This window comes from Electrona antarctica, assembly GCF_951216825.1.
Source record: "Electrona antarctica genome assembly, chromosome: 5".
NCBI lineage: Eukaryota > Metazoa > Chordata > Actinopteri > Myctophiformes > Myctophidae > Electrona > Electrona antarctica.
In genome coordinates this window covers 18,742,442-18,769,934 of record NC_136810.1, presented here as the reverse complement: position 1 = coordinate 18,769,934, position 27,493 = coordinate 18,742,442, and the positions used below count along the sequence as shown (strand labels likewise).

General features: G+C 43.6%; 3 protein-coding genes across 3 annotated transcripts in view; 1 reads left to right on the top strand and 2 right to left on the bottom strand.

The window, feature by feature from the left end:
- Positions 1-354: 354 nt before the first annotated feature.
- Positions 355-1,134, bottom strand: LOC306923176 (proteasome subunit alpha type-1-like; the record flags this gene model as incomplete). The annotated part of the gene is made up of 1 exon (XM_079501204.1): positions 355-1,134. One exon carries the CDS (start codon positions 1,132-1,134, stop codon positions 355-357), a length of 780 nt encoding a protein of 259 aa, XP_079357330.1.
- Positions 1,135-2,296: 1,162 nt separating this feature from the next.
- On the top strand, positions 2,297-3,049 carry LOC306923113 (proteasome activator complex subunit 3-like; the record flags this gene model as incomplete). Its single annotated transcript, XM_079501135.1, has 1 exon — positions 2,297-3,049. The coding sequence occupies one exon, from the start codon at positions 2,297-2,299 to the stop codon at positions 3,047-3,049; it is 753 nt and encodes a 250-aa protein (XP_079357261.1).
- A 15,550-nt stretch (positions 3,050-18,599) lies between these two features.
- LOC306923422 (anoctamin-1-like) overlaps positions 18,600-27,493 on the bottom strand; it is a 61,200-nt gene continuing 52,306 nt past the window's right edge. The window contains 11 exon segments of the mRNA XM_079501507.1: positions 18,600-19,338; positions 21,281-21,386; positions 22,248-22,432; positions 23,133-23,185; positions 23,485-23,637; positions 24,318-24,460; positions 25,208-25,308; positions 25,708-25,765; positions 25,901-26,012; positions 26,673-26,874; positions 27,310-27,384. Of these exon segments, the coding sequence (XP_079357633.1) occupies positions 19,045-19,338; positions 21,281-21,386; positions 22,248-22,432; positions 23,133-23,185; positions 23,485-23,637; positions 24,318-24,460; positions 25,208-25,308; positions 25,708-25,765; positions 25,901-26,012; positions 26,673-26,874; positions 27,310-27,384 (1,482 nt within the window). The 3' untranslated portion in view covers positions 18,600-19,044.

The following is a 27,493-nucleotide window of genomic DNA, read 5'->3' as shown; positions in this document are numbered from 1 at the left end:
TTTGTCACCCACATATACTCCTAGAGGCTGGAGGGGCTGTAGCCTGTCAGCGGGGGGTTGTTTGTTGAATGGTAGTATAGGATGGAGGCACTATGTCCTCCCAGTTGGGGCTCCTCACTGGCGGGTGAGCCATTGGGGTACAATAACAGTGGCAACACAGAAAGGTCTTAATTGGCATATAACTAATTAATCGGGAGAAAAGCGGGTCAAATATTTGGCTATACTCACTCCCGATTACATGAAGAAAAAAAAACTGTTTTTGTGAAAAGGTTACGCTGTATAACCTTGGAGTGAAAGTTATTTTTACTGGTGATGATGATGACGATGATGATGAGGGCTGTGACATTTCCAACCTCAGCCTTCCATTGGCTCTGCAGCAGGCTCCTCCTCTTCAGCCTGCTCCACCTGCCTCTGTGGTCTCTCCTCGAGTCCCTCAAGGAATGGGGCAACATCGTCGTCGTCGTAGATGGTGAACTCCATATCTTTGCCAACAATCCCAATGGACACATTCTTTGTGGTGAGATCTAGCTGAGAGGGCAGGGTTTCCCTTAGGGCACGGACACCGTGTTGCACAAGGTCATTCAGATTGCAGTCAAGGAAGGTGTCCATTTTTCTCTCCAAGTAGGTCCGTGCAGACTGGGAGCGCGCACCTATGGACATGGCCTTGCAATCAAAGAAGTTGGCAGAGGGGCAGGTTTGAAAAATGTGCGGACCCATATCATCATATCCGGCAATGAGCAGCCCCACACCATAAGGCCTTCTTCCGTATCTCTGTGTCGGTATTTGGGTCTTGCTTCCGATGGCCGAGACCAAGCGAGACACGTGAAGTGGCTGGTCGAACACGTACCTGGAGTCCAGGCACTCCTGACGCATGAAGTTGCAGAGAAGCCTGGCGTCGGCAGTGAGACCAGCAATGGAGATACCCACATGGTTATCAACGTGCAGAATCTTCTTCTGGTGGGCGGCCAACTCTGACTGAGCTCTCTTCAGTGCAACGAGGACCGCGTGAGTGCGAGATTTGAGACCCACCGTGGCTGATCCTTGCTTTACGGCTTCCATTGCATATTCAATCTGATGAATGCGCCCCTGGGGGCTCCAGACTGTAACGTCATTGTCATACCGGTTGTGGAACATTGTTTGCGATTTATTAGAAACTAGCTATATGTATTATTATTGTGTGATGGAGGGTCAGCCGTGGTTGTGCTATACTTTATCACTCCACTAATGACCATAGACCGCAAATGACCTCGGCTATGAGGCCTTTATACACACTATTGCCATGATGTATACATCCATCTTTGGACTGGAGGATGGAGATGTCCATATTTAGATATGCCCATATTTAGATGCAATGGAGGACATTATTATGAGATAATGTATGACGTCAACAACCATTGCAAGTGTGCTAGACCAAACTCAGAACGACTGACAATTAATTAAAATAGTACTTGTATGTTTGTCCATGTCACTCATTTGCTTTCTATTTTGATATGCTCAGTCACTAACACATTTGAACACTAAGTTCAATGTAAGTTGAACTTTGGGTTCATGCGGTAGCTACCAATGCAGTTGCATTGGTGTGACAACTCTTTCACTAGTGAGAGCGCCACCTCAATAATATTGCGAGGGTCAGGGTGGTAGCCTGGCTCCAGCCCTGAATCGCTAGCCATTCTACATCTATGTGTCTTGGAAATCAAACCGGGCCAATGGAGGGTTTCACACTGGCATTCCGAGGCCTGCTATTCCGACGCATGACCATTCCGACTCGCCACATTACTAACCCTAACATAACCCAAACTGCATGCGGAAGCCCATGGTTATAGGGATGATCCCGTGTCTATAGCAATCGCCAAAGAGTCCCACTTTGGCCACGCTTCAGAAAACAGCTGCACTTAGAAGGCATTCAGACATTAATAATGAAAATTCTGGTTGATCCTATCCGGGTGGTGTAGGGTTGAAGTACCTGCCAACCACCATGGAGACTGGTTTGTGTCCAGATAGGTGCCTCCATTGTCCTAGCATACAATAGCAAACATCAGGAAACACTTAAACTGGGCTGCACAAACTGCCGTTGTTAGGCATGCAAGGCTACGGTGTGTGTTGTGTGTGACAACACACCGGAGCCCTAGGTCTGTCTGTATAAGGCGTGAAGGCACCCTCACTAGTAATCGTTCTCAGACAACCTGAAATGCAGATCAATGGTAATTCAATAGCTCACACAATTCTTGATGTCATAATTTAGGAAGGCACACATGTCTGGTACTGTAAGGGCCATCTTTATATAATTCGATTCAAGATGTCTCCACTCCTTAAAGTGGATAATGAAATAAAAACCAAGGTGGACGCTTTCAGGGAACGGATCACTAGAGAAGCAGAGCACCTCGTTGCCAATTTTTTCCCCAACAAGTTGTTGGAACTGGATCACTTCCTCACCGATCCCTGCATAAACGTCTCTGAGCTGAAGGAGATCCACTCGGAGATGAACCTGAGCAGACCTGACCCTGTTCTGATCGCAAACCTGCACAAGGGGCTGGAAGCGCAGAATGACGGCGGGTGGGAGGATAAGGTGACGGGCGCCACGGTCTTCGTCGTGCCCAGCGAGATGATGATGAAGAGCAACGCTAAGCTTGTCGACCTGATCGAAAAGGTCAAACCGGAGATCAAGACGCTCATAGAGAAATGCAACACGGTTCAAATGTGGGTCCAGCTGCTCATCCCCAAGATAGAGGATGGCAACAACTTTGGCGTGTCGATCCAGGAGGAGACGATAGCCGAACTCAGAGTGGTGGCGCTCGTGGCCTTCTCCTACCTGGACCACATATCGAGGTACTACATCACACGGGCACAGCAGATGTCTAAGATAGTAAGGCACCCACAGGTGGAGGACTACTGGCGTACGATAATAGAGATCGACGAGAACATATACATCAGTCTGAAGATCATCGTCTCCGATCTCAGAAACTATTATGTAACGTTACACGACACGATCATGAAGAACATCGAGAAGATCAGAATTCCCAGAAGCAGGAACACGGATTCGCTCTACTGACGTCCCATTCGGCTGAGAGAGAGACACAGGCACGCACACACACGCACGCACCAGTTGATGTCCGTCCATGTGGGTCGGATTGGCAATGCCTGCTGGGAGATGGATGAGATGTAATGGGATGGATAATTCTGTCAACACTTTCTTCAGGGTATAACAGCCTAGATAACACGTGGCTATCACTCTTATCACTCTGTAAACATTGTTAGACAGTAGACACTAATACCAATATAAGAAGTTTAACCAGTTAAGCTATATCTCATAATTTCACAAATGTTCAAAAGACAGTAAAAATAGGATTAGCTGATCTTACAAGCTCGCAGTGAAGTGATGACGGGTAACAGGAAATCACAGTTTGATTCGAGGCAGTGACGGGAAATGTCAACCCGCCAGGACCCTTTGGAGTGCCTGTACTTGGAAAGAGGGGACAGTTCCAAAGCCACAGTTCCGATGTGACGCTTTGTCAGCTTGTAGGCCTACAGTAGGTCTATTTTGACTATTGATATTAGATTTTTTTCAATCAATATTCAATCAACTACTTTATTAGTCAGAAATGTAAACAGCGTGTGTTACAGTAAACTTTAAGGCTAAAAGTATAACACACATGTTCTGAGGTCTTATCCATTGTGGTCCCAATTAAGTTCTCCATTTGATGGGTAACCAAATTGCCAAAATATTTCAAAATTACAAATGGAAACATTTTACATTTTTTTATGTTTACAGTACAGTTCAACCACCTCCCCACAACAATATGATTTAGTATCTTAGAGGGCATAACACAGTAATTTATATTGTATTAATATGATTTGTTTAATAAAAACATGAATCACCTTAAAGCCAGATTTATACTTAGTGTAAAAAAAATGTAAATACTAACAAGTTACTTTCCACCACTGTGATTCAGTGACACATTCAGTGACAGACACTGTTGGCCAAAGTACTCAACCCCACCAGTACTTGAGTCAAAGTATAGATAGGCTAGGGCTACTGTTGGTCAAATATAACTATATAATATACTAAAGTCATTGCTTTAAAACATACTTCACCATTCAAAGGTAGCCTACATGATTTTAAAAACACTGTAGCATTCAAAAGCACCACACAAAGCCCATAGAAACATCTATAGTGTACTGCAATTGAATCAACGAAAAGGATAGTCATTTATCTATTTATTTTTATTTAAACAGTAGCCTAATAGTGGCTAAAGTGCTGAGCTAAATGAAATAATTTAGTTATCATTACTCCTACATTTTTATTTCGGTCCAAAGCCATTGAAATCTACCCCTTTTTTCCTTTTTTTCCAATTTATGTAGGCTGCAGGTTTTGGTTTACAATGGAAATTCACTCAAATGGTTAACCATCAAATTCAGAAGTTACTTGTTACTTTGCAGACTTCCTAGAAATCTTGTTCATAGGCTGTTTTGACAGCACTAGCATCGGTGTTGTATAATTCATGTTTTTTTGTTTATTTATTTGTTTGTTTACACATCTTTATCTTCTTATCTTTATCATTATGCTCGATTCATGTCAAATGTGTATTTTCAGAAATGTGGCCACTTAAACCTTCTGTTCTTTGTAAACTTTACACTTCTTTGGCTCTGTACTTCATCTTTCCCCTCTAGTCTAATATGGGCTCCATCTTTTCCCCTCTAGTCTAATATGGGCTCCATCTTTTCCCCTCTAGTCTAATATGGGCTCCATCTTTTCCCCTCTAGTCTAATATGGGCTCCATCTTTTCCCCTCTAGTCTAATATGGGCTCCATCTTTTCCCCTCTAGTCTAATATGGGCTCCATCTTTTCCCCTCTAGTCTAATATGGGCTCCATCTTGTTCCCTCTAGTCTAATATGGGCTCCATCTTTTTCCCTCTAGTCTAATATGGGCTCCATCTTTTCCCCTCTAGTCTAATATGGGCTCCATCTTTTTCCCTCTAGTCTAATATGGGCTCCATCTTTTTCCCTCTAGTCTAATATGGGCTCCATCTTTTCCCCTCTAGTCTAATATGGGCTCCATCTTTTCCCCTCTAGTCTAATATGGGCTCCATCTTTTTCCCTCTAGTCTAATATGGGCTCCATCTTTTCCCCTCTAGTCTAATATGGGCTCCATCTTTTCCCCTCTAGTCTAATATGGGCTCCATCTTTTTCCCTCTAGTCTAATATGGGCTCCATCTTTTTCCCTCTAGTCTAATATGGGCTCCATCTTTTTCCCTCTAGTCTAATATGGGCTCCATCTTTTTCCCTCTAGTCTAATATGGGCTCCATCTTTCCCCTCTAGTCTAATATGGGCTCCATCTTTTCCCCTCTAGTCTAATATGGGCTCCATCTTTTCCCCTCTAGTCTAATATGGGCTCCATCTTTTCCCCTCTAGTCTAATATGGGCTCCATCTTTTCCCCTCTAGTCTAATATGGGCTCCATCTTTTCCCCTCTAGTCTAATATGGGCTCCATCTTGTTCCCTCTAGTCTAATATGGGCTCCATCTTTCCCCTCTAGTCTAATATGGGCTCCATCTTTTCCCCTCTAGTCTAATATGGGCTCCATCTTTTCCCCTCTAGTCTAATATGGGCTCCATCTTTTCCCCTCTAGTCTAATATGGGCTCCATCTTTTCCCCTCTAGTCTAATATGGGCTCCATCTTGTTCCCTCTAGTCTAATATGGGCTCCATCTTTTCCCCTCTAGTCTAATATGGGCTCCATCTTTTCCCCTCTAGTCTAATATGGGCTCCATCTTTTTCCCTCTAGTCTAATATGGGCTCCATCTTGCACCACCCTTATTCCTTATCCCTAAACTAATGTGCCATTTTTTACTATTTAAAAAAACATTTTAAAATAGTTCAACTAGCCGATCTACATCGAGACATTGTGAGCTTGTAGATCGGCTATTTGAACTATTTTAAAAGGTTTTTTAAAATAGTAAAAAATGGCTAATTCGTTTAGGGATAAGGGTTAAGGGGTGGCGCAAGATATAGCCCTGGCTAAACCTAGTAACCTCTGTGCCGAAAATAGCCGATCTACAAGTTCACAACAAGTCACTGTGTGACGTGTTGTGAGCTTGTGGATCTGCTGATTAAGTTGATTGTTTTTGTTGGGTTAAGGGTTGGGGTTAGGTTTTTTTGGTTGGGGTTGGGTTTTGATTGGGGTTCAGCCCAAAATAGCAGACCTGTTGTTGGGTTAATGCTGAAGGAACATAGATACTCTCCCCTTGCATCTGTTTTTGGAAATGCCAAATGATGTAGCGTAGATGTGACAGTGAGTTGGCAAGTAATTTCATGAACGCCATGAGCCCTAATGGTTGGGTGCATCAAACCATCATTTGCAGTGGTGAAAAGTAACTAAGTACTTTTACTTAAGTAGGCTACTGTACTTTTTGTACAATTTTGAGGTATTTGACTTTGTACTTTACTTGAGTATTTCCAATTTCCAGTTCTTTTACTTCTACTCCACTACATCTCAGAGCCAAAATTTGTACTTTTACTCCACTACAATTATTTGAAAATTTTAGTTACTAGTTACTTTGGAGATTTTAATTTTGATTAGAAAACAAACATACATTAACCACTTCAACGCGACGCATTGTGAGCTATTTTCAATAGATTTTGTACACATTTTGAATTTGTGAAATGGGACATTCTGCAATATGAATACATTTTGATGCAGGTACTTTTGTACTTTTACTCAAGTACATTTTCAATTCCGTACTTTTACTTAATTGATTGGTACTTTTACTTAAGTAAAACAATTGAGTACTTTTTCCACCACTGTCAATGTGTTGCGCTGGCCTGTTCCCCATCATTCCTACACTTGGTTTTTTCAAGCCATGAGTTTGGCATTGTGACCATCTCCATCTTGGATTCAACCGTCAGAGCTGGGGATACTTTATCTATTTTACTCTAAATGGGGCCATAATTTACAGAATACTTAAAACTAGAGACATAAACATATTATTAAAATGTTTATACTGTGTGAGGTAGTTTATCAAGTGAGAAGTCACTTGACATGGACAGGACTTCTAAACAGACAGTGTTGGCCTCTGCTGGCCATTAGCAAGAATGCAGGTGTTTTTGCAGAATTTCAGGTGGTTAAGAAAGTATACCCCCCCTATGTTTTATTATTTGTATTCATGTTTTATAAAATATGAAACCCTAGGGGGTCTAATTTACTTACACCCCACGGCCTCTTTCCTGCACCACGAAGCATCAGATTAAAATGTTATGTGGGGAGGCTGCTGAAACAGGGGTGGTCGCCATGCTGGCTTTGTGGTGGACATTTTTTGTCAAAATTCAATTTTTTGCCATGGACATACAAAGGGAGTAGACAAAGATATAAAGAGCTAGCCCTAAATGACCATTGCAGGTCTGTAACCGTGACAGTGCACTGGAACCATTTGAACCAAACACACTGTCAGAGTTATATGGCGGTCCAAATAAAAATGTTTGAGAACTGGAGCCTGGTTAGCTCAGTCGGTAGAGCATGAGACTCTTAATCTCAGGGTCGTGGGTTCGGGCCCCACATCGGGCGCCATTTATTTATGTAGCGGTTCCACCAAAAGGTTGGACACAGGAGAGAAACCCTACAAAGGTCCCTGTTATAAAAACAGCCATAGCCATATAATGTGCCATAGTCGTAAATCAGTGTCGTACATATTCTGAAGAAAACCTGGAGACTGTCGACATTCAGTAACTGGGTCTCACGATCAAAATAAGAACTTTATAATGGACGTGTAAAAACAAAATCTAGAATTTGTCACAGACAAGGACAAGTCTCGATGGACACAAATTCATATTGATGACCCCCTGTGCTTCATATTGATGACCCCCTGTGCTTCATATTGATGACCCCCTGTGCTGAAGTGATCTCTGTTGGCTGAAGAGCTCCTCGTCTCTTTATTTGAACAGTCCTACACGTATGAGAAGCAGAATCCATACCCTTTTAAAGCTTAAAGGAGATTCTAGAAATACAGCCATACCAAGTGCTTTACAAGAGAAACCGAATAAAAAGGTACAGATACTATCAATCAAAAGTAATAAAAGCAAGGTAAGATACTTGTATATAATAGAGAAAAAAGTCCTCCTGCACACTAGGACAGGTGTGTATAGGTGCACACTAGGACAGGTGTGTATAGGTGCACACTAGGACAGGTGTGTATAGGTGCACACTAGGACAGGTGTGTATAGGTGCACACTAGGACAGGTGTGTATAGGTGCACACTAGGACAGGTGTGTATAGGTGCACACTAGGACAGGTGTGTATAGGTGCACACTAGGACAGGTGTGTATAGGTGCACACTAGGACAGGTGTGTGTATAGGTGCACACTAGGACAGGTGTGTATAGGTGCACACTAGGACAGGTGTGTATAGGTGAGAACAGTCACACTAGGACAGGTGTGTATAGGTGAGAACAGTCCTCCTGCACACTAGGACAGGTGTGTATAGGTGAGAACAGTCACACTAGGACAGGTGTGTATAGGTGAGAACAGTCACACTAGGACAGGTGTGTATAGGTGAGAACAGTCACACTAGGACAGGTGTGTATAGGTGAGAACAGTCACACTAGGACAGGTGTGTATAGGTGAGAACAGTCACACTAGGACAGGTGTGTATAGGTGAGAACAGTCACACTAGGACAGGTGTGTATAGGTGAGAACAGTCACACTAGGACAGGTGTGTATAGGTGCACACTAGGACAGGTGTGTATAGGTGCACACTAGGACAGGTGTGTATAGGTGAGAACACACTAGGACAGGTGTGTATAGGTGCACACTAGGACAGGTGTGTATAGGTGCACACTAGGACAGGTGTGTATAGGTGCACACTAGGACAGGTGTGTATAGGTGCACACTAGGACAGGTGTGTATAGGTGAGAACACACTAGGACAGGTGTGTATAGGTGAGAACACACTAGGACAGGTGTGTATAGGTGCACACTAGGACAGGTGTGTATAGGTGCACACTAGGACAGGTGTGTATAGGTGCACACTAGGACAGGTGTGTATAGGTGCACACTAGGACAGGTGTGTATAGGTGCACACTAGGACAGGTGTGTATAGGTGCACACTAGGACAGGTGTGTATAGGTGCACACTAGGACAGGTGTGTATAGGTGCACACTAGGACAGGTGTGTATAGGTGCACACTAGGACAGGTGTGTATAGGTGCACACTAGGACAGGTGTGTATAGGTGCACACTAGGACAGGTGTGTATAGGTGCACACTAGGACAGGTGTGTATAGGTGCACACTAGGACAGGTGTGTATAGGTGAGAACACACTAGGACAGGTGTGTATAGGTGCACACTAGGACAGGTGTGTATAGGTGCACACTAGGACAGGTGTGTATAGGTGCACACTAGGACAGGTGTGTATAGGTGCACACTAGGACAGGTGTGTATAGGTGCACACTAGGACAGGTGTGTATAGGTGAGAACACACTAGGACAGGTGTGTATAGGTGAGAACACACTAGGACAGGTGTGTATAGGTGCACACTAGGACAGGTGTGTATAGGTGCACACTAGGACAGGTGTGTATAGGTGCACACTAGGACAGGTGTGTATAGGTGCACACTAGGACAGGTGTGTATAGGTGCACACTAGGACAGGTGTGTATAGGTGCACACTAGGACAGGTGTGTATAGGTGCACACTAGGACAGGTGTGTATAGGTGCACACTAGGACAGGTGTGTATAGGTGCACACTAGGACAGGTGTGTATAGGTGCACACTAGGACAGGTGTGTATAGGTGAGAACACACTAGGACAGGTGTGTATAGGTGCACACTAGGACAGGTGTGTATAGGTGCACACTAGGACAGGTGTGTATAGGTGCACACTAGGACAGGTGTGTATAGGTGCACACTAGGACAGGTGTGTATAGGTGCACACTAGGACAGGTGTGTATAGGTGCACACTAGGACAGGTGTGTATAGGTGCACACTAGGACAGGTGTGTATAGGTGCACACTAGGACAGGTGTGTATAGGTGCACACTAGGACAGGTGTGTATAGGTGCACACTAGGACAGGTGTGTATAGGTGCACACTAGGACAGGTGTGTATAGGTGCACACTAGGACAGGTGTGTATAGGTGCACACTAGGACAGGTGTGTATAGGTGCACACTAGGACAGGTGTGTATAGGTGCACACTAGGACAGGTGTGTATAGGTGAGAACACACTAGGACAGGTGTGTATAGGTGCACACTAGGACAGGTGTGTATAGGTGCACACTAGGACAGGTGTGTATAGGTGCACACTAGGACAGGTGTGTATAGGTGCACACTAGGACAGGTGTGTATAGGTGCACACTAGGACAGGTGTGTATAGGTGCACACTAGGACAGGTGTGTATAGGTGCACACTAGGACAGGTGTGTATAGGTGCACACTAGGACAGGTGTGTATAGGTGCACACTAGGACAGGTGTGTATAGGTGCACACTAGGACAGGTGTGTATAGGTGCACACTAGGACAGGTGTGTATAGGTGCACACTAGGACAGGTGTGTATAGGTGCACACTAGGACAGGTGTGTATAGGTGCACACTAGGACAGGTGTGTATAGGTGCACACTAGGACAGGTGTGTATAGGTGAGAACACACTAGGACAGGTGTGTATAGGTGCACACTAGGACAGGTGTGTATAGGTGCACACTAGGACAGGTGTATAGGTGAGAACACACTAGGACAGGTGTGTATAGGTGCACACTAGGACAGGTGTGTATAGGTGCACACTAGGACAGGTGTGTATAGGTGAGAACACACTAGGACAGGTGTGTATAGGTGCACACTAGGACAGGTGTGTATAGGTGCACACTAGGACAGGTGTGTATAGGTGCACACTAGGACAGGTGTGTATAGGTGCACACTAGGACAGGTGTGTATAGGTGCACACTAGGACAGGTGTGTATAGGTGCACACTAGGACAGGTGTGTATAGGTGCACACTAGGACAGGTGTGTATAGGTGCACACTAGGACAGGTGTGTATAGGTGAGAACACACTAGGACAGGTGTGTATAGGTGCACACTAGGACAGGTGTGTATAGGTGCACACTAGGACAGGTGTGTATAGGTGCACACTAGGACAGGTGTGTATAGGTGCACACTAGGACAGGTGTGTATAGGTGCACACTAGGACAGGTGTGTATAGGTGCACACTAGGACAGGTGTGTATAGGTGCACACTAGGACAGGTGTGTATAGGTGCACACTAGGACAGGTGTGTATAGGTGCACACTAGGACAGGTGTGTATAGGTGCACACTAGGACAGGTGTGTATAGGTGCACACTAGGACAGGTGTGTATAGGTGCACACTAGGACAGGTGTGTATAGGTGCACACTAGGACAGGTGTGTATAGGTGCACACTAGGACAGGTGTGTATAGGTGCACACTAGGACAGGTGTGTATAGGTGAGAACACACTAGGACAGGTGTGTATAGGTGCACACTAGGACAGGTGTGTATAGGTGCACACTAGGACAGGTGTATAGGTGAGAACACACTAGGACAGGTGTGTATAGGTGCACACTAGGACAGGTGTGTATAGGTGCACACTAGGACAGGTGTGTATAGGTGAGAACACACTAGGACAGGTGTGTATAGGTGCACACTAGGACAGGTGTGTATAGGTGCACACTAGGACAGGTGTGTATAGGTGCACACTAGGACAGGTGTGTATAGGTGCACACTAGGACAGGTGTGTATAGGTGCACACTAGGACAGGTGTGTATAGGTGCACACTAGGACAGGTGTGTATAGGTGCACACTAGGACAGGTGTGTATAGGTGCACACTAGGACAGGTGTGTATAGGTGCACACTAGGACAGGTGTGTATAGGTGCACACTAGGACAGGTGTGTATAGGTGCACACTAGGACAGGTGTGTATAGGTGCACACTAGGACAGGTGTGTATAGGTGCACACTAGGACAGGTGTGTATAGGTGCACACTAGGACAGGTGTGTATAGGTGCACACTAGGACAGGTGTGTATAGGTGCACACTAGGACAGGTGTGTATAGGTGCACACTAGGACAGGTGTGTATAGGTGCACACTAGGACAGGTGTGTATAGGTGCACACTAGGACAGGTGTGTATAGGTGAGAACACACTAGGACAGGTGTGTATAGGTGCACACTAGGACAGGTGTGTATAGGTGCACACTAGGACAGGTGTATAGGTGAGAACACACTAGGACAGGTGTGTATAGGTGCACACTAGGACAGGTGTGTATAGGTGCACACTAGGACAGGTGTGTATAGGTGAGAACACACTAGGACAGGTGTGTATAGGTGCACACTAGGACAGGTGTGTATAGGTGCACACTAGGACAGGTGTGTATAGGTGCACACTAGGACAGGTGTGTATAGGTGCACACTAGGACAGGTGTGTATAGGTGCACACTAGGACAGGTGTGTATAGGTGCACACTAGGACAGGTGTGTATAGGTGCACACTAGGACAGGTGTGTATAGGTGCACACTAGGACAGGTGTGTATAGGTGAGAACACACTAGGACAGGTGTGTATAGGTGCACACTAGGACAGGTGTGTATAGGTGCACACTAGGACAGGTGTGTATAGGTGCACACTAGGACAGGTGTGTATAGGTGCACACTAGGACAGGTGTGTATAGGTGCACACTAGGACAGGTGTGTATAGGTGCACACTAGGACAGGTGTGTATAGGTGCACACTAGGACAGGTGTGTATAGGTGCACACTAGGACAGGTGTGTATAGGTGAGAACAGTCAACGTTTAAAAAAGGAAAGCTCCCGCTGCACACTGTCTGTCTTCACTTACAAGCACATTTAACCTTTCGGTCCAGCTGACCTTTAGATGTAAACTTTCAGTTCAACATGAACTTCTTCAGGTATCCAGGGCAGGGGTCCATCAATATGTCCATGCACGGACAAATGTGTCGGTGGCAAAGACTTGCGGTCTTGTCTGTGGCAAATGTTGGTTTTCTTTCTTTTTCACACCATTGTTCTTATTTTGATCATAAGACCCACGTACTGAATGTCAAGTCTCCAGGCTTTCTTCGGAAAATGTATTACACTTATTTACCAATACATGACACAATTGTACACTCTCAGAGTCAGACCTGTTGTGGTCATTCAGGGCTATATCTCTTTATGTGTTTCTGGTCATTTTGTATGTCCGTGGCAAAGATTGAATTTTGACAAAAATGTCCACCACAAGCCATCGTGGCAATGACCCCTGCAGTTATCAGATGAAGATCAATGACCCCTGCAGTTATCAGATGAAGATCAATGACCCCTGCAGTTATCAGATGAAGATCAATGACCCCTGCAGTTATCAGATGAAGATCAGTTGGACTGAAACGTTGTTCTGTGTAAAGTGAAGATAGCGGGCAGGACCATTCCTTTTTGTCAAGATACTATATACAAAATGACAAGAATAAAGTTAAATGTAAATCCTAAAAGATAATCAATAAGAAAATACAAAGATCACATTAAAATCTATAAAAGTAAGTTTTAAGAAGTGATTTAAAAGACGATACATAATGATACATAAAGTAAAATATATATTTTTAAATACATCCACAAAAACAAATACCACTTCATTGCCCTAATTTTACAGACTAGTATTCCCATGCATGTACACTTATGGCTTTCCACGAAATGCAGCCCAACGATTTGTTTGATTTAATATCCCTGTCCAGGGCGGGCAACAGTGAAAGTTGTCACAATTAAGATAAATAAACTAGATCTCATGGCAAGAAGGAGGGACTGTTCTACCGGACAAGACCAACATTTATGCCCATTACTCTAGGGTTCTGCATCAGTGCCAAGCTACCTGCATTCCAAACATCAGTGGCTTTGGACCATCTCAATGTTGAGAAAGAGAAGAGTGATTTGAAGCCTTAATTGTGACAGTGTCACATGGAGAAGTTAGCCGGCCCTGCACAGTATGACAGAGACCTAGCTGATTCACCTTTTTTCTCCACTGCCTGTGTGTGTAACTTCATCATTCTTCACAGTCACAGTCAACTTAAATAAAAACATCAAAGTGTTATCTCGTATCAACACTTTGTGCAATCTGTAATATAAGAAGGAATATAATGAATGCATCAACTGTGTTCACTATATAACATACATACCAAATACAGTCACCTGTAGAATTATTGGCATTATTGGCAACCTTTATTGATAAAAGGCAATCAATGAATAGAAATTACAAGTATTAAAAACAACAAAAGATTCACAATTATGTCTTGCGTTATGCCTAAGAAGTAGTTATTTGACATTGTCCTGCAAAAGCGTATACAATGAAAAGCCCTTTACACATACAGTGAAATAGGATAGTGAGTCATGATGAATGTTCAATACAAAGGTGTTTGTGTAATTAGAAAGCCTACTTTCCTTAGTGGACGCACTCTGAGAGCCAGTGGCGTGCACAGACATTTAGAGGGGCAGGTGCTCAAGTTAAAAAAGGGCACCTTGTGCAGCGCGTGGAACCGGCCGGTTGCCTTAATCCATTTTGGGCGGGAACCCCTTTTGGTGTTAGCATTATGTTATGCTTTAGCTATTGAAAAATAGCAGATCTACAAGCTCATAGCGCGCCACCGAGTGGCGCGCTACGAGCTTGTAGGTCTGCTATTTTTGAAAAATCGTTTTTTTTTCCAAAAGGGCACATTGCCAAAAGGGCAGGGGGTGCTCTAGCACCCCCTAGTGTCTATCTGTGCACGCCACTGACGCACTCTGAGCCCCCCACCACATGTATAAAATGCACTTTTTGGCCAGAAAGGGATTGTTTTTCCACCGGAAAATAAATACTTTTAGTTACTCCACTGCGCCCAAGACAAGGTTTTCCTTCCAGAGGTGGGGGGCTCAGAGTGCGTCCACTAAGGAAAGAAGGCTTTCTAATTACACAAACCGCCTTTGTTTTGGTGAGTAGGTACAACATTTATTTTATATTTATGCTACAGACGAGAGGCTGGTCTGATTTATGCGAGCGTAGGAAGAGAAGAACAGTTCCATAGCTCTAATGAAGGCATTAGAGCTATATGGACCAGAGCTAGATAAAGAGAAGACTGTGAGTCTAGCAGCCCCTAAAGGCCGTGCTGCTCCTTACAGGACCAAACGGGTTTGAAGCAACTCACATTGCCATCCTTAAGAGCTCCACGTGCACACTAGTGGGGCTAAAACATGAAACAAGTTGGCCTGAGTGCAAGAGTGCAACAGTTAATGGGATTAACTCAAATGGTTTAGGCTTCGTCCTCCGGGGTGGCATGAAGGTGCCCAGCAAATCCCATGACAGTCCAGCCAGTTGCTTTCGAGATATCTTGATTCGGATGAAAGTGTGTTGATGGGTTTAAGTCTTTCCATCATCCCGTCCTCGTCATCAGTTTCTGCTTGTGGGCAACCTTTTCTGTGCCATGTTACTGTAAGACCCGGATATATTTCTACTTGCAAAAAAGAGATTGCCGAAAGGAATGCAGACCATGTAAAATGTAGACACTGAAAACAAAGGTTGCACCAACAGAAGCGGCCTTGAGGCCCTGTGAGGCACACCAGAGGGAGTGCTTTATGCCAAGTGGTGCATAAGGCACAGATACTGTCGACTCAGTGGTGTCCAAGTTGCATAACGATAGGGTGGGAATTAGTTATATACAATTTTGAAATGACACACGTGCCTAGTGTCCACAATGGAGTATCCATCCTAATACTGGGAGGTCGGGGGTTCAATCCCTGGTCCCGAGTCATACCAAAGACTATACAAATGGTACCCAATGCATCCCTGCTTTGGCACTCTGCACAAAAGGTAGGACTGGGGGTACAGTAAGTCCCAGCGACATGCTAGCGTTATGTCCAGCAGGTATACAGTTGTACAGTACATGGCTGGGGGATGTACCTGGTTCTCAAGGCTACTATATGTGATAAATATATAAAAGGCCTTTTTAAGATAATACGTCATTCAACCAGCGTGCCAACAATTCTAGAGGTGACTGTATTTTCTAACAGGATAATTGTTTCAAGTCATTTGTAGTATTACTATAATGGTGCAGACTTTATCTTAATTTTCCATTACATATTGCAAGCAATATCCTCTGTACAAACATTTGTGCTACTGTAGCAATCTGACATTCACCAACTGGCAACTATACATTCGATCCGATCGTGTGATCAGGGCCGATCACGTCATTTTCAAATGATCTGAATCGGATCGGGAGCAAAAAAGACTTGATCGGGACATCCCTAGTATTAATTTTATATCCATATCATGATATTATACTGGATATTGTCTGTGATTTTGGATATTGTACTATTATGATATGGCATAAGTGTTCTATAAAGATAACGCAGGTTAACGGTCTCGTGAAACTGTGTTACCATGTCTGTCTCTTCCTCTATGTCCCTCAAAGCGTGGCCAATGTGATTTTGGTACTGCATTGTTGCTGCCAGCCTCACATCTCCAATCTTTTTATGTTTTTTGTGACCTTTCAGTTAAGCAAAGATCTATTAGCTAAGAACAATGTTCTCCATAACACGTGCAGGGCTGTTTTGTTAAAGCTGACCATACCTCAAATGTTATTTAATGTTATTGTTATTGCACAGATCTTATTGCACATATTTTCAAAGACACACAGTAAAAAGTTTAAAAAAAAGAAAAGAAAAAAAAAACATTTTAGCCACCTAAGCTTGCCTCCCATCACCACTAATGTAATTTTGGTGCTATAAAATATATATTGCCATTGTCTTACTTATTGAAAATCATACAGTTGTAAGATTACAAAAGGCAGTGATTTTGTTTTGTAAAGACAGTAGGTTTTCATCAGTCTTATAACTGTTGGAAGACATAAACATATAGTTACAACCGAGAGCTCTAATCTCCAGATGAAGCTGTGGTTACAGGGGTCTTCAACGTGTTTAAATTACAACCGAGAGCTCTAATCTCCAGATGAAGCTGTGGTTACAGGGGTCTTCAACGTGTTTAAATTACAACCGAGAGCTCTAATCTCCAGATGAAGCTGTGGTTACAGGGGTCTTCAACGTGTTTAAATTACAACCGAGAGCTCTAATCTCCAGATGAAGCTGTGGTTACAGGGGTCTTCAACATTTTTAAATTACAACCGAGAGCTCTAATCTCCAGATGAAGCTGTGGTTACAGGGGTCTTCAACGTGTTTAAGTTACAACCAAGAGCTCTAATCTCCAGATGAAGCTGTGGTTACAGGGGTCTTCAACGTGTTTAAATTACAACCGAGAGCTCTAATCTCCAGATGAAGCTGTGGTTACAGGGGTCTTCAACGTGTTTAAGTTACAACCGAGAGCTCTAATCTCCAGATGAAGCTGTGGTTACAGGGGTCTTCAACGTTTTTAAGTTACAACCGAGAGCTCTAATCTCCAGATGAAGCTGTGGTTACAGGGGTCTTCAACGTGTTTAAATTACAACCGAGAGCTCTAATCTCCAGATGAAGCTGTGGTTACAGGGGTCTTCAACGTGTTTAAGTTACAACCGAGAGCTCTAATCTCCAGATGAAGCTGTGGTTACAGGGGTCTTCAACGTTTTTAAGCCAAGGACCCTGGCCTTTGCTGTGAAGAGATGAAGCAGGGATGCCCCATTACATCATGTTAAATGTGTGTTTTCAGACATTTAATCATTTAAACCCTCAAGACTTTGTGAATTTGACCTTTGGCATCGGTACTTGGTCTGCTATTTTGTCCCTGTACACCAAGTCTCTGTCGTCGCAGTCTGCTCACAACGCAGACACATTGTGAGCTTGTAGATCTGTTATTTTCTGCTAATATCCCCCCCCCCAGAATAGGGATGCGAGGGCTAATGTAAAAAAATAAAAAATAAAGTTCCTATCACACAAAGAATATTTGGAGCCCCCCTGGCAGTATCTCTCGAGGACCCCCTAGGCGGGGTCCCAGACCCCCTGTTGAAGACCCCTGGGTTAAGACATTACTTTGTGTTTCAGTGAAAGAAAATGGCAGTGTGAACTCTCTCCGTTTTATAGTCTATAGAACACGTAGTCAGCCTACATGTTCTCAGAAAGCTCCTATTCCATATAAGTCCATCCCTATAGTCAATCATCAGAGCGCTGCTCTCCCATTTGCTGGAATGTTCTGGACAAGAATAAGGGCACATACTTGGTTACACCTCAGCTGTCGAGTTAGCTTCACCCAGCTACAGTAGCAACCCTGATATTCTGATTTGGCTGGGAGTAGTTTATCAGTGGAGTAATTTACTTGTTAAAGAGTAATGAAACACTATAAGGCCAGTTTGAATGTAGAAAATCATGGAGATTTGGATAGTGGCTGCATCAAAGTGAAAGTTACACACCAGGGGCATATGGCGTATAAATTATCCAACAAAAATGTAACTGCAAATACATGTATATGGTTTCAAGCTATTCATATAGTTTAAAACTCATAGAACACCAATGGCTTACTTATCGTGGTTTCCATGAACTTCTGGAGCGCCAATGACTTCTTTTACGTGTTTTTAGCTTCCTATTAATTGATAACATTATATTAATGACTTACCGCGGATCGGGGCTCCCGTTCGATCGGTAGCTCTCGGCTACCGATTGGCTTTGCCTGGAGCCTTATACAGGTCCGCACACAATGGAGAGGCCTGGAGGCATTCCTTTTTCCTCGTATTTACGGCTCAGATCGCGCTGGATGAACATATGTTTAGCTATGTTTGGCGGCTCAATAGTAAATCCACGTCGCCACCTGGTTAAAACATGAATGCTTCATAAAGACTCTTAGATAGACGATGTTGACATTAGCTTTAGCTGATTTTCGCTAGCTGCTTTTGGGGAGGAGGGGGTGCTCTACTTCTACAAGCGAAATAGAACGGGAGCCTACGTAGTCGCTGAACAATCACCGCTGCCCCCTACTGGCGGTGGATGAGTTGCTCATCAATCATGCAGGTGGATGCTTTTATTTGCGGTGAAAAATCACCACTTTGTTCCAAAAAATATAGATTTTTGGGTGAATTAATCACACACACAAAAGAAATGACCGTTGGTGTTTCATTACTCTGCAAGTACTAACCCACTACATTCAAGTTGTTGGCGTTGTTACTGTGGACTGTGGATCGCGGGCGGAGCACTGGGCTGCGGTGGGCTTTGCTGGGAGGCTGTGGGCCCGGCGTTTGGACTTTGCTGCTGGGCGGGGGCTGTGGCACTGGCATCATGCAGTCCAGGATGTGAATCTTGCCCTGCTCCTCTTTCATAAAGAGCTCCACCAGCAGCATCTTCTCTTCGTGGATCTGGACACTGATGTCCTTGGGAATGTCGGGAATCAGCCAGTCCACAACGTCGCTCATCAGCAGCACCACGTTCTGTGAACGTGTGTGTGTGTGTGTGTGTGTGTGTGTGTGTGTGTGTGTGTGTGTGTGTTGTAGAGGGGAGAAATACAATTAAAATATATATATTATTGCACTATATACAACTGCAGGGGTACGGAGAGTGGCCGGATGGGAACCACAAGGTTCCCAGTTCGATCCCTGTGGGCTCCCCCAGAGTTAGTGTCGAAGTGTCCTTGAGCAAGACTCTGAACCCCTAATTGCTCCTGATGTGCAGGTTGGTGCCTTGCATGGTTTCCTCCATCATCAGTGTACAGTATATGACTGTGTGTGTGAATGGGTGAAAGTAATGCACAATCTATGTAATGTGCTTAAAGCGCTATACGTATAAATGGAACCATTTACAATACATTATGAATCATCTTTTAATTTACTATATCAGTGAAATTGCACAGTCGCTTCCCAACATAGATAAATTCTATACCCTAAAAGAAATACATATTTGGACCATTTTCTCAACCTGGCAGCCCTACTTTGACCTGTTTGAGGTGGAACACATTAACCACCAGTAAGACGCCCTAAAGGGCGAGGTCGCGTGCACGCATCCGCCTGGGTGCACTGTAGACTGCTGGGCGAGCGCTGGCGCTTTGGCATGGAGGGGGTCAGATCAACACATGGAATGAATTCTGTACTGGCCATATATGGAGCGTGTCTTTATTATATACCTTTATTGAAAGAATAAACCCCTTGAGATGTCACATCTCATTTTCGAGGGGGTCCTCAACACAAATGAACAGTACATACAATACATACGATACAACATGAGTCTTGAGTGTACAGGGTTTGATGAGGTCAGATCAACATATGGAATGTCAGAACAGGTCAGCTCCATATGGAGATGTAAGGGTCACAGCGGGGGCAGTGTCTTGAGTGTACAGGGTTTGATGAGGGCCCAGGTAGAGCCGGGCCTGAATTTTCGGGCCTGTTGAGAACCAGGCCCAGCTGCCGGGCGCAGCTGCACTAATAACTTTGGGGCAGGCCCGTCTAGAGTTTGAATGGACAGGTATCAGTCAAAAGGGAGACATCGAAGAGGGTCCTTCCTCTTCGATGTCTCCCTTTTGACTGGGAGGGGAAGGTCAAATATGTAATGTCAGAACAGTCAGCTCCATATATGGAGATCTAAGGGTTTGAGGTGTGAAGTCTGATGTAGAGTTTCTGGCCAATAGCATACTGATGACATCAGGGATCTCCATATATGGGCTTAATACTTTCAGCGCCATTGCCGTCGATTAAAGTCAATTGAAGCCTAATTTTGATACTGACGCTTAACGCAATTGCGCTTTTATGGCGCGTTCGATTGCTCGAGCCATAATGCTACTCACGGTAGCCGGTTAGCTAGCTGTGTTGTTAGCACAGCACTGGATCGCCCATCTTAGATCGTCGTCGCCATAATAATCCATTCTATCCATTTCTTTCAATCGCCTGTATCTCCTATTCCTTGTCCCAGATGGCATTTTGGTCAAAACAGCGTTTCTTTGACGGCACAGATATGACGATCTGGAGCTCTGCAGAGCTCCGGTCTGGCTTCAGATGGTAAACAAGGCCTGTCCGCTCTGTGTAGCTTCCAAGGTTATGACTACTGCTCATGGACCGGAAATGGCGGCTTTTCAAAATAAGAGCTAAAATTAAAAAAATGCTGGCGTGAATTAGATCCTAATTTTTCAATAAATGATAGCGGCCTAAGTGTTAATATTGATGACATCATCCATCCCTGATGATGTCTCGTGATGTCACGTTATGTCACCATATGGTCATGCCTGGGGTGACGGACTAACAAACTGAGGGGAAATGCACGTTTTCATAGTAAATGCCACGGATGCGTGTGCACGACCTCGCCGCTTCTCTTTCTTTTTTTCCCTTTTAGTTTATAACAGTATCATAAATCAAATCAAACTGTGAGTCGAGGGAATGGCTTTACCTGAAAGAGTATGACGAAGGCCAAGCGCACGGCGAGGATAGCATAGAACTCCTTGGAGATCTCGTAGGGAGTGGCCGACCAAGGCGGCTCCCTGTAGTCTTTATACCTGCAGACGGAATGAAGAACATTCCATCTCTGATTTATAGATGGGTCTATAAGTCTATTAACTCAATTATAGGAAGGACTGAGGCTGATTCTAAAAACACTTTATAAATCCTGACCTACGTTTTCTGAAACACTTCCAAATATTTATTCAACAATTACAAAACACACACCAACAGACAAACTAGGAGAAGAACAAAATACAAAATAGGAAAAAACTAGGAAGTCAAAACCAGTGTTGTTTTTGGCAGCAAATTTTGATTTTAATTTTAGTCATAATCTCTTGAATAGTTTTCATTTAGTTTTAGTCACATTTTTCGTCACCAGGAATGTTTTAGTGTTAAGTCTAGTTTTAGTCGACTAAATATCATAAGATTTTAGTCGACTAAATATCATAAGATTTTAGTCGACTAAATCTAGTTGATTTAGTCGACTGAAATGTGTTTTGGCAGGCCTTGATGTCGTCGTAATGATTGTTTTTACACTTGCTGAAAATAGCCGATCTACAAGCTCACAACGCGTCGCGCTGTGACGCGTTGTGAGCTTGTAGATCTGCTATTTTCTTGTCCAGTGTCCAGTTGTCCACTAGGACCCTTCCTAACATTTTAGTCTAGTTTTTATTTGTTGGCGAAATCGTCAATACATTTAGTCTTAGTTTCAGTCATCATAGCTTAGTTTTCATTTAGTTTTCCTCAGTGAAAAAAGGTAGTCAACGAACATTTTTCGTCTTAGTTTTAGTCGACGAAATCAACACTGGTCAAAACATAATCATCTATAGTCTAGGTCTGACTCTCCAAAATGGGGAACTATATAAGACCCAAAACATCAGGTTCTTTACTGGGCTCTCCAGACCTCAGGCTCTCACCTGCACATCTCGACGGGGTAGCCCAGGTGCATGGGGTCCATGGGCTCCGTACCATTCTGGAAGTGGCTGACATTAAAATAAGACAGGGTGTGGTTGACGAAGCCATGCATGGACCCATCGGGACTGTACATGTACTGATACACCAACCGAGGGATGAAGTCCGATGTGAAGGATATGACAAACGCCTGGAGTTCATGGGAGGGTTGAAAAATAACGCATAGTAAAGAAATGGGAAACGGGGAGTGAGAGAGAGAGAGAGAGAGAGAGAGAGAGAGAGAGAAAGAGAGAGAGAGAGGGAGAGGGAGACAGAGAGAGAGAGAGAGAGAGAGAGAGAGAGAGAGAGAGAGAGAGAGAGAGAGAGACATAGAAGGAAGGAGGGAGTCAGAGGGAGAGCAAGGTGAACAAAAACAGTATGAAGACAGGGAGCGTAAGAGGGGAGATCATGCAAGGACAGAGTGGAACAGAAATGTTAATGGAGATTGCAAAAGAGAGCATGCTCTCAATGTTCTTCCTTGATAAAACAAAGGTCAATAAAAAAAATAAAAATAAATCTGCGTCTAGTGTGTTTCGCCTCCAATTTTGCCAGTTAGACGGCTGCTAAATCTAAGTGCAAACTGTGCGTATGATAGCAGTGCGCCCTGATTGTGCCAGACCACACCTAATTTCAAAGCCAACATATGCTCATGTAAATGGTCGCTAAATAGGCCGCAAGATCAGTTTGTTATCTAAACAACGTGTGGGCCGGGTTTACAAATGACATGTGCATTGGTTGGAAAATATCAAGTTAGAGAAGTCTTGCACCAGGTTAGTGATCAATACAGATTGATTGCAGCAGGGAGCTGATAGATGTGTGTCTTGCCATGTGTAAGATAAAGCTCTACTTACATTAATTATAACAGCCACTTTCGCCACTGCTCTGAGTAAGTTGTACCATATACCTGGAAACACATGCAAGGAGAAGGTGATTTTCTAAGGCTTTATTAAGGTCAAGTTGTTGTTATATCAGGTTCTTAAGACCTCCAAAATAATCCTAATAATTTTAACGACCACTTGGAGTTGAGGCATTACATTTAGTTTGACTCAGTTCCATAGAAAAATATTGTGAAAATAGCAGATCTACAAGCTCCCAATGCCTCTTTCTTTTATTATTTGCAACTTGGTCGATGTTTGCAGTAATGGTCTTTTTTTCTTGTTTGAGGTATTATAAAAGTCGTTGTGGGGTATATTGTCAACCTACCGATATCTTTAGCTCTGGCTGCCACAGGCCTTCGGAGCTCAGCAACAAACTTCTTGGCATCAAGTCGGATCTCAATGATGTTGTTCAGTAGAGCAAAGAGAGGCGCCAGGGGGAAAGACGCCACAAACAGCGTCACGAAACCAAACTGAATGACTGGAGAGAGACAGAGTGATAGAAGAAATGGAGAGTTTGAAGTTTTATACTGTAGTATGGATTGAATCGAATCGATTGCATTTCATAGGAATTTCACAAATGTAATAAAATCACAGCTGTATTGCGTTGTACACAGAACTCCACTACAGTCTCTTGGCTGCTAGTTTCTATATGTATTATTAGGCTTATTAGGTTAGGTATCATTTATAGAAGCCTTCACTGAGGTGTCAGTACTCACAATGCCAAAGCATCTTTTATTAATTAATGTATTGTTTTTCAGAAGTGAATCCTGAACAACAAAAACACTATACAATTCAGAATTCAGAACCTAACTAACCTACCTACACAAGATGACCAGATTACTTCCAAAATTGGAAATTACTCTGTATGGAGAGTTTAAACATTTCTGGTGGCCTCCTAGAATAAAATCCATCCGCCAGACGAATAGGAATAATAAACAGGCCACAACAAAGCAGTGTTTATAGAAACCGCCTCTGCACCTAGCATCACAGTTACAGTACTACTAGAGAAGGGTGCTTATCTTTTTTTACCTTCTGTTTCTCCCCAATTTAGTCATTATGCCAATTCATTCCTCTCTACACACATTTCTGCGTGTTAGAAGTATCTATGAATGTGTGTGTGTGTGTGTGTGTGTGTGTGTGTGTGTGTGTGGCACTGACTCATTTCCATGTACTCTGGTGTTAGGCCAGCGAACGGCTCCAAGAAGTGGTCTATCTCATATCTCTGCAGTTTCTTCTCTCTCTCCTCCTCCTGGAACGGCATGCGCTTTGACTTGATGTAGCGGATCAACTTCTTTAGCTTTCTGAGGAAGATATACGCACCGGCACACGGCACACGCACGCACGCACGCACGCACGCACGCACGCACGCACGCACGCACGCACGCACACACACACACACACACACGGTACATAAGAAACAAGTTTGTTAGTTTTTTGGGTGCATACTGTTAACACAGAGTAATAATTTGTTATTAAAAGTTCAATATTATTTGCGATATTAAAAGCATACAGTACTGAAGTCACGTCCTTACTCGTAACCTTCATCCTAGAAAATTGTCCTTGAGGAAGACAATGAGCCCAAACGTTTCACCCCCTTCAAACTAAGCTCACACATTGTACGGTGATTAGGTAAGAGGATCAGCAAAAAAATGCTGAGAAAGGAGTTTGCATGCTCTCCCCGTATCCCCTAGGGTAGGTACCCTCACAAAAACATGCAGTAATCCTGGTCTCTAAACTGCCTCCCCCTGGCCAGCCGGGGCGCCTGATGGAGGGGAAAGGAACTGGTTGGAATAACGTGTTCCTTCCACGCGCTACGTCCAACCAGGGAAACTCCCCCCTGTCAGGTGTAAAGGAGCAACTTGGACACTCATGCATGAAGGAAGCATGAGTTCAAGTCCGTTGTTCTCCCCAGGTTGGCAGAGGGTGTGTAGAGCCCAGGATCACATTAGATAATTGACACAGGGGTGAAAAATGCGTTACAAAATCGTGGGATACTAATTATTATTTAAAAAAAAAAGAAAAATGCTGAGAAATACATATTTATTTACGGTATTCCGATCTCAAACAGGTTGTTCTGGATGAGCTGTTTGCCCAGCATGGTGATGCTCAGCTGGATGCACAGCTCCATTAGGCAGCCCCCATGAGCACACTGGGAAGGAACACACAGTAACACAGTTACACTGGGACAGATCTCTATTAGTCCATCCGTTTTTTAACCCATTTTGACCTGAGATCAGATTCTAAAAATGTCTTCTACATCCTGACAGTTTTCTGAAAAAACTATGTTTCTATGTCAGTCGTTCTTCGATTTTTCAAAAATAGCAGATCTACAAGCTCATAGCGTGCCACTCGGTGGCGCGCTATGAGCTTGTAGATCTGCTATTTTTCAATAGCTAAAGCATAACATAATGCTAACACCAAAAGGGGTTCCCGCCCAAAATGGGAAAAACGCACAAATCAAACTGAGAGCTTGAGCTTGTGGATTGGCTATTTTCTTCCGTGGGACACAGCGTAATATTATGGCTTAAACGTGCGATTAATACCTTACCTCTTCCATTCTGTATGACTCAAACACATATAAGTAGCTGCCTGGTCTGCCCACCAGCCTTTTAGGGAAAATAAACATAATGGTTAGGGAGTGGGAATCTTAATTATCTCATGTTATATGTACTGCATGCATTCACTGGCTAACAAGATTGCCATGATAATGACGGGTCTCAGTAGTGTCAGTCAATACTAACCTTCCTCTGAAGAAAGCGATGTAGATAATGGGCGTGAAAGCGTTCACAAATTTCAGGATGAAGGTCTTAAAAATAAGGCGTTCCTCAAAACTCTTGTCTGTCTTTGGGACCTCTGAAAAAAACAAACAAAGAAAATAAAAATAAAACGGGAGGGCAAATTGGTAAACATGTCCCCCTACCCCACTACAGTGTTGTTTTTGGCAGCAAATTTAGATTTTAGTTTTACTTATGGTCTCTTGAATAGTTTTCATATAGTTTTAGTCACATTTTAGTCACCCGGAATGTCTTAGTGTAAGTCTAGTTTCTGTCGACTAAATATCATACGTTTTTAGTCGACTAAATCTACAGGTGATTTAGTCGGCAGAAATGCATTTTGGCGGGCCTTGATGCCATCGTAATAACTGTTTTTACACTTGCCGGAAATAGCCGATCTACAAGCTCACAGCGTAAACACGACGCGTTGTAAGCTTGTAGATCGGCTATTTTCAGCATGCAACCAATTATTGTAAAAGGACTTGTACTGGGGGCTCCATTTTCGTCACCGCTAAACCCCTTATCCCTAAACTTCTTTGCCTTTTTTTACTATTTTGAAAAACATTTTTGAATAGTTCAACTAGCCAATCTACATTGACACGTTGTGATCTTGTAGACTGGCCATTTTAACTATTCAAAAATGTTTTGCAAAATAGTAAAAAGGTGTTTAGCGGTGACGAAAATGGAGCCCAGCATGATAGTTTTAAGTCGACGAAATCAACACTGTCCCACTACTCACCTAACACGGTCAGCCATCGTGCCACTGCTCCGTACACCTCGTCCAGTATGAGTATCACCACCAGGTTTATGATGGCCGCTGTGGTCTTGACCGTCAGCCGTACGTGGCTGCGTGTGATGGGGTTGGAGCTCATGTGGAGAGCCGCCTTGGTGGAGATTCGATAAAGAATCACCCCAAACACAAGGGCAAATGTCACACCAATCTGATGGACAGGACAGACAGACAGACAGACAGACAGACAGACAGACAGACAGACAGACAGACAGACAGGCGTCAATGTGTCAACATCTAACTTCACCTCATATCTGATACATGTTCACATTAGATGTTGGCCTCAAGTTTCAAATCAAATCATCATCTGGTTGTATTTCATCCAGTACACACACACACACACACACACACACACACACACACACACACACACACACACACACACACAGCCATACCAAGCAAGACTGCTTATTACGTTTCATGTGTCTAAATGTAAAGTCTGTAATATAAACACAATTACAAAGGCTTATGTGAGTCACAACTAATTAATTTTGCTCTGAGTTTTAACTCTTATGTCGTTTCAGAATGCACTTAAATCTAATCAGAATAAGTGCCATAATAATGTTGAGTGTAGTATGTCGCTCACCATTAACAGCATCATGACAACGTTGGTCATGTAGGCAGGGAGACGGTCTCGACACGTCAGCTTCTCTTTCTCCCTCTAAATAAGACAGATTCCAACACTTAGAACCCTCACATCCCTCACAGTAGTCCTCACAATAGTCCTCACAATAGTCCTCACAATAGTCCTCACAATAGTCGCATGGCTA